The sequence below is a fragment of the Ailuropoda melanoleuca genome, chromosome X (genome assembly GCF_002007445.2).
Source record: "Ailuropoda melanoleuca isolate Jingjing chromosome X, ASM200744v2, whole genome shotgun sequence".
Lineage (NCBI taxonomy): Eukaryota > Metazoa > Chordata > Mammalia > Carnivora > Ursidae > Ailuropoda > Ailuropoda melanoleuca.
The window spans coordinates 45,144,219-45,157,812 of record NC_048238.1 but is presented as its reverse complement, the minus strand read 5'-3'; the positions used below and the strand labels follow the sequence as shown (position 1 = coordinate 45,157,812).

General features: G+C 42.7%; 1 protein-coding gene across 4 annotated transcripts in view; it reads right to left on the bottom strand.

The window, feature by feature from the left end:
• Nucleotides 1–10,294, bottom strand: part of GNL3L (G protein nucleolar 3 like) — a 31,315-nt gene extending 21,021 nt beyond the window's left edge. For 3 of the 4 annotated variants that reach the window (XM_002929670.4, XM_019810373.2, XM_034648957.1), the window contains exons 1-2: nucleotides 10,145–10,294; nucleotides 7,906–7,971 (exon numbers count right to left, since the gene is read on the bottom strand). In XM_002929670.4, coding sequence (XP_002929716.1) covers nucleotides 7,906–7,924 — 19 coding nt within the window. In that variant the 5' untranslated portion in view covers nucleotides 7,925–7,971; nucleotides 10,145–10,294. The remainder of the gene's footprint in view (nucleotides 1–7,905; nucleotides 7,972–10,144) is intronic. The other variant, XM_034648958.1, reaches the window with a different exon arrangement.
• Nucleotides 10,295–13,594: the final 3,300 nt, after the last annotated feature.

Genomic DNA, 13,594 nt, shown 5'->3' with positions numbered 1-13,594 from the left:
AATCCTGTAAAGAGAGTTACCTGAGTGCGTGCTTTTAACTCCTCTCTCTCCCCTAACTTCTGGCTGGGGGCAACTCAACAATTGCTGCACCAAGCTCAAGTTGAGGGCTGATGGCATGGGAAGGTGATCTGAGGAGTCCCAGGTAGCTAAGCCTGGGCAGATGCCCTGAGCACATGGGGAGAGAACTGCTCCTTCCTGCTGACCCTGCTCAGGCCATTACTTCCAAAGGGACTTGCCTTATTTAGCCAAAGTGTGGCCTCCTTTGGATACAAGGAGGAGAGAGCTCATCTTCAATCACATCTAAACAAAGCCCAAGAACTCAAGAGGCCTCGCCCTCTTCACAAGAAGTCCCATCTGTCATCCCCTTCACAGCTGGCCTCTTGGGGAAGAATGGCTGCCTTAATTCATACCACGGGCAAGGGGGCTAAAGGAATTCCTAGAGGGGGAGGTTCTGGAAGGTCAGGATATATACAAACAAATATAGGAGCAGCTTGGAATTACCAGAGAACAGGCCCCCCAATCACATAAGGTGGTTCACACTGAAGCAGAGTTAATAAAGGGAACAGAATTTAAATACTAGTGCAAATACTTTTAGGAGATTCAAGAAGATACCTCAAAGGAACTGTGTGAGAAAAAAAATTCCCAAAACTTGATATTGAATAAAAATTCAACAGGTGTAGTGAAAAACAACAGAGATGGCATTAACAACCAAACTAATAAGCTGGAAGATCAACAGAAGAGCTTGCTTAAAACAAAAATCTAAAGAAATGGAAATTATGAGTAAAAATAAAAAGTGGAGAACAGGCCCAGGAGAGCTGATATCTAAATAACAGGAGTTCCTGAAAGAGAAAAGGGTACAAATGGAGAAGCAATTATTTTTTCAAATAACAGATGAAAATTCCTTAAATTGAAAACAGACTTGAGGTTTCAGATTAGAAAGGCCCATGGAACACCAAGATTAACAAAAAAAAGACATACCATAGGCATACCCTGATGAAAATTCTTAACTCTAAGGATAAAAAGAAAATCTTATGAACTTCGAAGCAGGAGTTTCCAACAAAGGCAAGAGAAGCAGACAGCCTTCTCAAATTTACAACTCTTAACATTTAAGACAGAATAACCATTACAAAGCACTTTTTTAGAAAGATTTATTTATTTATTTGAGAGAGTGACTGAGCGAACATGAGCAGGAGGGGCAGAGGAAGAAGGAGAGAGAATTTGAAGCAGACTCCACACTGAATGCGGAGCCAGACACAGGGCTCAATCTCACAACCCTGAGATCATGACCTGAGCCGAAACCAAGAGCCTAATGCTTAACCGACTGCACCACCCAGGCGCCCCGTACCATTACAAAGTTCTGAAACAAGGAACTGTGTACCAAGCTAAATTCCTATACTTAACCAACAGATCACTCTTACACAAAGGTAAAAGGCATTTTCAGATGCGCAAAGATTAGCATCTGTGTTCTGGTAAAACTACAGTTGACCCTTGAACAACTTGAGTTTGAATTCCACAGATTCATTTATACAGATTTTTTTTTGATAGATATGTGTAGTACTGTAAATGTGTTTTCTCTTCCTTACGACTTTAATAACATTGTCTTTCCTCTAGCTTCCTTTATTGGAAAAATATGGTACACAGCACATCTAACAAAATATGTGTTAATAGACTGTTTATGTTACTGGTAAGGCTTCCAGTCAGTGGTAGGCTATTAATAGTCAAGTTTTTGGAGAATCAAAAGTTGTATGTATCCTAGAAACTATAGATCACTTTTGAAAGATATTGAGGAAGACATAAAAAGATGGAAAAATATTCCATGCTCATGGAATTGGAAGAATTAACATAGTTAAAATGTCCATACTACCCAGAGCAATCTACACTTTCAATGCTATCCCGATCAAAATACCGAGGACATTTTTCAAAGAACTGGAACAAATAGTCCTTAAATTTGTATGGAACCAGAAAAGGCCCCGAATCTCCAAGGAACTGTTGAAAAGGAAAAACAAAGCTGGGGGCATCACAATGCCGGATTTCGAGCTGTACTACAAAGCTGTGATCACAAAGACAGCATGGTACTGGCACAAAAACAGACACATCGACCAATGGAACAGAATAGAGAACCCAGAAATGGACCCTCGGCTCTTTGGGCAACTAATCTTTGATAAAGCAGGAAAAAACATCCGGTGGAAAAAAGACAGTCTCTTCAATAAATGGTGCTGGGAAAATTGGACAGCTACATGCAAAAGAATGAAACTTGACCACTCTCTCACACCATACACAAAAATAAACTCCAAATGGATGAAAGACCTCAATGTGAGACAGGAATCCATCAAAATTCTAGAGGAGAACATAGGCAACAACTTCTATGACATCGGCCAGAGCAACCTTTTTCACGACACATCTCCAAAGGCAAGAGAAATAAAAGATAAAATGAACTTATGGGACTTTATCAGGATAAAGAGCTTCTGCACAGCCAAGGAAACAGTCAAAAAAACTAAGAGACAGCCCACGGAATGGGAGAATATATTTGCAAAGGACACCACAGATAAAGGACTGGTATCCAAGATCTACAAAGAACTTCTCAAACTCAATACACGAGAAACAAATAAACAAATCATAAAATGGGCAGAAGATATGAACAGACACTTTTCCAATGAAGACATACAAATGGCTAACAGACACATGAAAAAATGTTCAAAATCATTAGCCATCAGGGAAATTCAAATCAAAACCACACTGAGATACCACCTTACGCCAGTTAGAATGGCAAAGATAGACAAGGCAAGAAACAACAATTGTTGGAGAGGATGTGGAGAAAGGGGATCCCTCCTACATTGTTGGTGGGAATGCAAGTTGGTACAGCCACTCTGGAAAACAGTGTGGAGGTCCCTTAAAAAGTTAAAAATTGAACTACCCTATGACCCAGCCATTGCACTACTGGGTGTTTACCCCAAAGATACAGACGTAGTAAAGAGAAGGGCCATATGCACCCCAATGTTCATAGCTGCATTGTCCACAATAGCCAAATCATGGAAGGAGCCGAGATGCCCTTCAACAGATGACTGGATTAAGAAGCTGTGGTCCATATATACAATGGAATATTACTCAGCTATCAGAAAGAACGAATTCTCAACATTTGCTGCAACATGGACGGCACTGGAGGAGATAATGCTAAGTGAAATAAGTCAAGCAGAGAAAGACAATTATCATATGATTTCTCTCATCTATGGAACATAAGAACTAGGAGGATCGGTAGGGGAAGAAAGGGATAAAGAAAAGGGGGGTAATCAGAGGGGGGAATGAAACATGAGAGACTATGGACTGTGAGAGGCAAACTGAGGACTTCAGAGGGGAGGGGGTGGGGGAAGGGGATAGCCTGGTGATGGGTAGTAGGGAGGGCACGTATTGCATGGTGCACTGGGTGTTATACGCAACTAATGAAGCATCAAACTTTACATCGGAATCTGGGGATGTACTGTATGGTGATTAACACAATATAATAAAATAAAATTAAAAAAAAAAAAAAGTTGTATGTGGATTCTTGACTGCACTGGGGCTCGGGGCCCCTAACCTCCATGTTGTTCAAGGGTCAGTTGTACTTAAGGAAGTACAGCAGCAAAAATAAAAATTAACTCAGAATAAAGATCTCAAGCTAAAGGAAACAAATAATGATGGGCAGGAAATCTATTAAAACTTATTAAATTTTTAAAAATTACAATTAAATCTTTAAAAATGCTACTAATGTAGCTGAGAATTGTAATACGTACTTAGAAAAGATTTTTAAAAACCAGGAAGCATATCATAAGGAAATACCTCAGAACCAAAATACTAAATTATTTCAGCAGAATCCTGGAATCAAGCAGTAGGGGTTGGAAAAGCAAAATCATGAAAGCATGATCTTACTTTGGAAGGGTAGGATAAAAATAAGTTATGACTTAACTTTGGTAAAGTGACAGAGACAAGTTTAATTATGTTTGATATAAACACGAATGCAACTACTAAAATAACTTTATAATCACTGGGGGACGCCTAGGTGGCTCAGTCAGTTAAGCGTATGCCTTCAGCTTGGGTCATGATCCCAGGGTCCTGGGATCGAGTCCTGCACAGGGCTCCTTGATCAGTGGGGAGCCTGCTTCTCCCTTTGCCTGCTACACACATGCTGTCTCTCTCTGACAAATAAATAAATAAAATCTTTTTAAAAAACTTTATAAACACTGGAGGGGGATTTTTTTTTTTGAACTTGAAAAGTAAATAAATAAGAGACTAAGAAGAAACAAAAAAATTTAAATTAATTGGCAGAAATTAGACCAAACATATTATAAATATGAATGGATCAAATTTCCCTGTAACAGCAACAACAACAAAAAACAGACCTCAATGCTCCTTTTCTCCCAAAGCACTCATGTTGCAATGAAAAGAAAGTGAGGTTGGGAATGAACCAGGACTGGCCATTTTACTCAACATTATTTCTATTTGCCTAACTTCCCTGGAAACTGAGGGCCTGTGCCAGAGGCAGGCACACAATAAAAAAATAATCACTTGGTAAGGAGAAAACCTTCCTTGTACAGCTCCTCGATAACCTCCCCAGATTTAACCATTACCATTGCCATTTGGATCCAAGGTATTGCTGTGAGTTCAGGTAGCTGCATCATGATGCACTCCCCCCACCTTCCACTGCAGTCATTCCAGTTAGTCTGATCATTACTTAGTTGTAATTTACCAATCACAGTCTGTGTTTTATGAGCACACGTAAAGTTTTTGTTTAATATTCACCATTTCTCCCACTCATGTAGATGTGTATGATTGTTAATAGGTAATAGTCATATGGTTCCAAAATAAGAAGGTGTATTTTGAGAGGTCTTCCACACTTGTCCCTAGCCACTGTACTCTCCTCACTGCAACAAGAAACCACTTATTAGTGCAAACGCAAATATATGTAATCTTATTTCCCCCATTTTCTCCCATTAAAGATAACATAGTATGTCCTCCTGTTGACAACTTGCTTTTTTCACTTAACAAATCCTGGAGATCTTTCCATCTAATAGTTCTTCCATATAATAGTCTTTCTATATAATCTTTCCATACAATACTTCCTTATTCTATTTTAAACTGCCAGGGTTCTTGGGCACCTGGGTGGCTCAGTTGGTTTAAGCATCTACCTTCGGCTTGGATCATGATCCCAGGGTCCTGGGATCAGGCCCCACATCGGTCTCTCTGCTCAGCAGGGAGTCTGCTTCTCCCTCTCCCTCACCCTGCCGCTCCCCTGGCTTATGCGCTCTCTAATAAATAAAATCTTTATAAACTGCCAGTGTTCTTTTGTACGCATACACTCTACTTCATTTAACCAGCTAATTATTGTCTTTTTCATCACTATCAATAATTTTATTATTATCTGGTATCTGACATTCTTAAATAGAATATAATTAATTTTGTTCATTTTTCTTGTATTACTTGAAAAAATGACTATTTGCTTTTGGTTTTCACATAACCAAAGTCTGATTCTTGTTGAAATTTTTTTATGATTATATAAAGTAAGTGTATTGAATTTTTTTTTCACCAAGCCCACATAAGCAGGGCCACCATTCACACAGAGTATGGTGTCACTGGGTCGCACAAGTCCTGTCTAGTCTATGTTGTCATTTTCTATGTGGACTACAGTAAGATAAAGGCAGGAAGCACAGAACCAGACCTGCCCTAATGCCCTTGCCTTCCCTCTTATATGGGAGTGTCATGTATCACATTTGTCTTCTCTCTCTAGGCTGTAAGCATAGTGGGAGGAGGAGGAGGAATTGAGTTAGCACTACTGAGACATTCTAGTGCCTGGCACACAGTAAGTACCAAAGAGCTATGCCCAGTTATGCTGGGCCCTGGGGACAAAAATATAAACCAGATATGGGTGAGAAGTTAACAGTGCAGTGGAGGAGACAGACCCAGTCATACAGTGTCAATAGCCCCAGTTCCTGGGGGTACAGACCATGGAAACCAAGGGAGAAGCTTAACAGAAGAGATTCCTAGAGGAAATCATGTGTAAGTTCAAATCTGAAAAATGAGGAAGAACCATCCAGTTGAAGAATGAGGGAGAAAGGAAGAAAAGCATCTCGAAGTAGAAAGAACAGCAATTTGTCCCCACTGTCTGGCATTTACTGCTATTCATTTCAGATCGTCATTTAACTTTGCTGAGTCTGTTTCCTCAACTGTGAAATGGTAATGGGGGATAAGGGGAACACCACCTCCAAGGAAGTTGGGAAGACAACAATGATACCATACGTAGAAGACAGACTAAATGATCTTGTCCATACAAGCAATATTTTGAGAGTTTTTAAAATTATTTTAGTATAGTTGACACAATGTTACAGTAGTTTCAGGTGTACAACAGTGATTCCACAAGACAAGTTTAAGTCTATGCATTATGCTCTGCTCACAAGTGTAGCCATCATCTGTCACCATACAATGCTACTACAACACCACTGACTCTACTCCCTATACTGTACCTTTTAATCCCAAGACTTATTCATTCCATAACTGAAAGCCTGTATCTCTCACTCCCCTTCACTCATTTTGCCCCATCCCCCCCATGCTATACTGAGCAGAACTACCCGGGTTCCTGGGTGGCTCAGTTGGTTAAGTGTCTGCCTTTGGCTCAGGTCGTGATCCCAGGATCCCGGGATCAAGTCCCACATCAGGCTCCTTGCTCAGCTTGGAGCCTGCTTCTCCCTCTCCCTCTGCCTCTCCCCCTGCTTGCTCTTTCTCTCTGTCAAATAAATAAATAAAACCTTTTAAAAAAAAATAGAACTACCCTATGATCCAGTGATCACACTACTGGGTATTTACCCAAAAAATACAAAAACACTAATTCAAAGGGATGCATGCACCCCAATGTTTACAGCAGCATTATCTACAATAACCAAATTATGGAAACAGCCTAAGCTCTAGCTGCACCATGAGGCACCGCCCCCACCTCCCCCATTGACTGATGGATGGATAAAGAAGATGTGGCGTATATATACAACAGAATATTACTCAACCATAAAAAAATGAAATCTTGCCATTTGCAATGACATGGATAGAGCTAGAGAGTATAATGCTAAGCAAAATAAGTCAGAGAAAGATAAATACCATATGATTTCACTCATATGTGGAATTTAAGAAACAAATGAGCAAAGTTAAAAGAGAGAGAGAGAGAGACAAACCAAGAAACAGACTCTTTTTTTTTTAAAGATTTTATTTATTTGACAGAGGTAGAGACAGCCAGCGAGAGAGGGAACACAAGCAGGGGGAGTGGGAGAGGAAGAAGCAGGCTCATAGCATAGGAGCCTGATGTGGGGCTCGATCCCACAACGCCGGGATCACGCCCTGAGACGAAGGCAGACGCTTAACTGCTGTGCCACCCAGGCGCCCCAAGAAACAGACTCTTAACTATAGAGAACAAACTGATGGTTACCAGAGGGGAGGTGGGTGGGGGGGATGGGGGAAATAGTTGATGAGGATTAAGGAGGGCACTTGTATTACAAGCATTGGGTGATATATGAAGTGTTGAATCACTATATCATACACCTGAAACTAATATAACATTGTATGTTAACTACACTGGAATTAAAATTTAAAAAAAAAAGAAATAATTTTTAAAAAGTTGCCATGAGGGGCGCCTGGGTGGCACAGTCGTTAAGCCTCTGCCTTTGGCTCAGGGCGTGATCCCAGCATTCTGGGATCGAGCCCCACATCAGGCTCCTCTGCTAGGAGCCTGCTTCTTCCTCTCCCACTCCCCCTGCTTGTGTTCCCTCTCTCACTGGCTGTCTCTCTCTCTGTCAAATAAATAAATAAAATCTTTAAAAAAAAAGTTGCCATGAAATACTATAAATATTCATTAAAGCTTAGCATTGGGAGGGGGTGGTAAAAGAAACTCACTGTGTCTATGTTTCATCATGATGACTAGCTTGAAAGCAGGAAAGTTCAAATCTGCAGGCTTTCTTCCTGTCAGAATGGAAGAACCAATGTGAAGACAGAGGGGGGAACCACAATGACACAAGCCCCCTTCCAAGCCCCCTATAGGCAAAATTAAATGTGAAAAGAACTTGATAAGGAAGCCCTAACAATTGGAGGAAGTAGGAGAAGAGGCTATAATGGAGTTGGGGCCTGGTGTAGCTGTCTACACAAGGGAAAGCAGCATCACACTACCCAAAAGGAAGCTAAGTCTAAACCTATCTTCCTCGGTGGAGTCAATGCCTCAATCTATCAGCTGAAGTCCTTGGTCCTCAATCCTCCACCCTGTAGTGTTATACACCCTAAGTACTAAACCTCTCTATGCTGAGGGGACAGGGTATACAAGGATGGCCTGTTTCTACCTATTAATAGATCCTCTTTTCCCAAGTAGGAAGTTCTTTATCTGATCTACACTGGAAACAGGGGGAAAGAAAGGTACCAGGAGTCTACCCCAGGGAAAAGGGACCTCAGAACAACGCTTTTAATCTGTGTTTATTAAACTGAGGCTAGGAGTCAGTGCAAAATCTTGGCAGTGGGGGATGGGGGAGATGTATGCCTCCGGGTGTGGTTGGGGTCTGTTTCTTGGCGAATGGGGGTAAGGAGATGTCTTCTGTTGCTCTACTCTGGGGTGTAGAGGAACTGGGAAAACCAGTACAGTGGCTGCGTGCATCTCTGCCACATGGGAGAGAGGTGCAGGTCTGTACCTCTCTATGTTGGGGGGGGTCCTGGGTCTCTTTACCCTGGGGAGGGCTGGGGTGAGGGGAAGATGATATGATTGTCTCCAGTACAAGGTGACATCAGTTGACACACTAACAAAGGGGGGGGTTGCAGTTTTGCATGAATGGGGTCTGCACCTTGCCAGTTGTGGGCTATTCTGGACCCTTCCATGGGAGTGGGATGGGGAACAATCAGTTTATCTTTTATATGGGTTGAAGTAACCAGTGTGCTAACACTGAACAGAATAGGACCTCTGGTTCTCCACATGGGGGTGGGGGGTAGGAACACAGCTATAAATTCAGTGGATCAGCCCTTACACTTTGCAGGGGGGGGTGGTTATCCTGGATGGAGAGAAAGACATCTGAGCTCCTCTACCTTGGGTAAGGGGAGAGCCCACATGCACAGAATGTAGGGTGATCAGTGATGTCATTGTCTCTCAACACTGCAGACAGCGGGAGCTGCACCTCTCTGCTCCCTTGGTGTGGGGGGGGTCTCTCTTTTGCTACATTTGGTGATTCCAAATCTTTGGGGAAGGAGGAGCGGAGGGATGATCTCTGTTTACTTCAATAGGAGAACAAATCTGAGCCCCTCTACCGCGGGGGCCTCGTAAGGGTTAAGGAAGGTCTGTTTCTCTTTGCTGTGGGACATTTCTGGGGCAGGGCTTTACAAATTCGGTAAACCAGCGCCTCCTTGTGGGGTGGAGTGAGGAGTCACGTCTGATTTTCCACAATGGGGACTCACTCTAGGCAAGGAGAGGAAAATCTGCATGGTTCTCTATGGGCTAAGGCGGGTGCGAACCACTCGGAAGGGAGGCTGCAGTAGCGGGGGCGGGGCTTCCGCAATTAGTTATAGGGGAAGTTACTCTTCCATCTCTGTATATTAAACGTTTCTAAACTCCTCTGTACCGGCGGTCCGGCCGGGGTAGGCGGGAGTGTATGTCTGCCGAGGAGGTAATATATCAAAGTCTCTGTCCAAAGGGAAGGGTTTAGTCGAGGCGGATCTGTGTGCCTCAGCGCCAGTAAAGGTCCGCGCCGCTCAGCCGGAGTGTGGGAGGGGGCCACTGGGAGGGCGGTGTGTCCCTATGACCGTGGGATCAATGTCGCCACACGGAGACGCCTGTCTACAATGGAGGAGTGCAGAATGGAACCTTGCTATCCTGAAAGCAAGAGGGCACTCGATGCTTCTTCACAAAAATGGGGTCTGTGACTTTCTAGATGGGGTGCGGCCGTGCTCCTTTACCCAGAAAGAGTGCATTTAGGCACGTGCCCATTTGCGGAGCGATCCCTGTTCCTCATCTGGGCCCTTCTACCGTGGATGAGAGCCGGTTCTCTACCTCACCATTCCAGAGTGGAGGACACCTCTAGTTTCCACCTCAAATACACGACCCTTACCGCGCGGCTGGCTGGATGAACGCTCAGAACCAGAAAAGAGGAGAGTCGTCTCTTACCTCCACTTCCGGCGAGGATCAGACAGGAGAGAACGGCACCAGGATGGGGTTGGTCTGGAAGCTGCACTCGCGCCGCGAGGATCGGACTTCCGGACTCCAGCCTTGCCGCGCTGGTCCGCCCGCCTTACGTCGCCCTGAGGGGCAGGGCTTTGGATTGACGGCTCGCGCCCGCCATCCCTACTCCGCAGGCGCGCTGGTCCCGCCTCCCGCTGCCCTGTGATGTGAGGAAGAAGCGGAGAGAGGGTAGGCTGGGAGCGGCGGGTCGCCTAGTATGCCTGTATAACCTACTTGTAAGCCAAGATCTTGTCTGCTGGCCTCTACCTGGGTCCAAATATGCGTGTTCCGAAATCATAGTGACCAAGCAATCACCATGACCGCATCAGACAAGGGTGGGGGTCAGTCCCTTTGTCTAGAAAAGAAGATGGCGACGAGCAGGGTTTGAGAAAATGGCCGCTGGGTCACATGTGTTGCCGAGTGCTACCCACCTAAAAGTGACTTGGTTAGCTGTTCGCAACAACCTTCCTGGCTTGTAGGACCCCAGACAAACCCTGAGGCAGGCAGGCACTCCCGGCTCTTTCTAAAGAAGTTCAACTCCATGGTCAGGCCCAGGATCTAAACAACTTCTCCCACCCATTTGCCCTCTTCCCCTCCTCCTCCCTCCTTCCCTGTGGCCCCAGAGCGGCAAATGAAGAAGGAAATGAATTGAAAACAAATAAGGATTTCTTTAGAAACCATCTTGAGGAGCTCCTGACATGCCTGGGGAATGAGGTCTCCCCTTAAAAACAGTAAATATTAGTCTGAAAATGTCTTCTTACTGATAATTTAATTCCAGCCCCTTCTCTACCTAAAACTAAACTTTGCGGTAGGGCCCAGCCCCATTACCCCTATGGTATGTTCGTTCCTCCACTAAAAGAACATCCAAGCAGAAAATGACTCCCTCTGCCTACTCCTACCCCTTAAACTACTCACTTCCCCTGCATTGATGAAAGGCGTCTAATCTCTCACCTCTCACTGTGGAGATACACAAAACTACTCTGGACTCCAAAGCAGCCCTAACCACCTTCACCCTTCCCCCTGCATTAGCAAATTCTTCCTATTTCTTTAAGACCTAACTCTTATCGCTTCTATGAACTTTCCCAGATGAGTTAGAAACTCAGAACACCTTTCTGCACTTATCCCTTAATGCTGTAATCATTTATGTGGATGCATCTCCACATCAATGGAGATATAGTCTCACCTCCTGAGACTAGGGGCCATATACCTTCAAGACCTCAACAACACCCAGCACCAGACTGGTACAAATCAGGCTTCAGCAAATATATGTGTGAAATGTGTGAGTTTATAGGCCTGCATCACAAATCAATGGGAAATGGACAGTTTAGTAGATAGCGTTGGGAAATTTGGCTCACCATAAGGAGAGAAATAAAACTGGATCCCTTCTTATTTCCATATAAGATGGTGAAGAGTATCTTTGTCACCTACAACTGGGGAAAGAGTTTTTCAGCAAGTCCCAAATGTGCAAACTATAAGGGAAAAATGCGATAAATCTTTGATAAGAAAGAAAACTGGTGTTACTACTTTGGAAAACAATTAGGAAGTTACCGAGAATAGTTGAAGGTGGGCCCTGGGACCCAGCAACTCTACTGGTAAAGGTGTATATAACCTCTGGACTTTAAGTCCTAGAGAAATTCTTATACATATGCACAAGGAGGCATGTGCAAGAATATTCATTGTATAGCTGTTTACAATAGAGAAAAAAAATCTGAACAATCTAAAAGTTCAACAAGAGAGTGAATACATACAACAGAATACTACACAACAGTGGAAAAAATGAACTTGAGTTGCATATAGCAACCCAGACAAATTTCAAAACCAAAGTGCTGAGATAAAATATAAATTGCAGAAGGATATATAAAATATGAGGCATTTATGTAGATTTTTTTTTAATTTAAGTAATCTCTACACCCAATGTGGGGCTTGAACTCATATGGACCCAAGCTAAAGAGTCAGGTGCTCTACTGACTTAGCCAGCCAAGCACCCCTATATAGACTTTTTAAATCTAGAAAACAATGCATGAAGTTATTTATAGATTGTATAAATATATAAACAACATTTTTAAAACAGGGAATTAAATAGAAAATGCAGAATGGTGATTAGTTCTGGGGAAGAAAACAAAGGAACAGAATGAGAGAGAGATACACAGGACTTCAACTGTTTGTCTAATATTTTATCTGGGTGGTAGGTACACAGGGGTGTGTTGTATTAGTCTCTATACTTATTTGTATGCCTGAAATATTTCATACTTTTTTTAGAAAGACTGTAAGAATCCATAACAAAATTAATGATGGTTAAATCTAGATCAGTGGTTCTCAGACTTTGGCCAGCGTCAGAGTCAGTGGGAGGGCTTGTCAGAACACTGATTGCTGGGGGCGCCTGGGTGGCACAGCGGTTAAGCGTCTGCCTTCAGCTCAGGGCGTGATCCCGGCGTTATGGGATCGAGCCCCACATCAGGCTCCTCCGCTATGAGCCTGCTTCTTTCTCTCCCACTCCCCCTGCTTGTGTTCCCTCTCTCGCTAGCTGTCTCTATCTCTGTCAAATAAATAAATAAAATCTTAAAAAAAAAAAAAAAGGACACTGATTGCTGGGCCCTGTGCCCAGAGTTGTGTTTCAGTAAGTCTGGCAGGGCCCAGGAATTTGAATTTCTAACAAGTTTCCAAGTGATGATGATGATGATGGTGATGATGATGATGATGAAGAAGGGGGGGGAAAGGGGGAGGGGGAGAAGAATCATCTGCAGCTGCTGCTAGTCCAGGTACCATATTTTGAGAACTACTGACAGAGAAAAGGAGATTATCAGTGAATTTTGTTGTCTTCATTATGCTTTTCTATATTTTCCACATAGTCAATGAATATGAATTACTTTACAGAGAGGTTTTTGTTGTTTTAAATTCACCTTAATCTCTACTTCAAACTTTTATTTCCCTCATCGGCATCCATTCTATGGTATTTTATGCAGATCTTTTTGCTTTTATGTGTTCATGAAAAATATGTATTGTTGTTTTAGGTGCACATATTTCCTCAAAATTTTTATTTTTCACTTTTTCAACATTCAGAACATTTGAAAGAATAGTACAATGAAAACCCGTATACTCTTAATATTTTGCCAGACTTGCTCTACTTCTCTTTATGTGTGTATGTATACCTTTTCTTTTTTGATGAACCATTTGAAAGTTGCAGGCAATGTAACACTTCACCCCTAAATACTTCAGCATACATCTACAAGAATAAGGACATTCTACACAACTACAATGCCATTATCATACTCAAGAAAATTTAACAATAATTCAATAATACCATTAAAGATACCCTATATTAAAATTTTCAAATTGTGCCCAAAATGTTTTTAGATCTGATCGTTTCTTGATCTCAGGATCTAATCAAGTTTTATG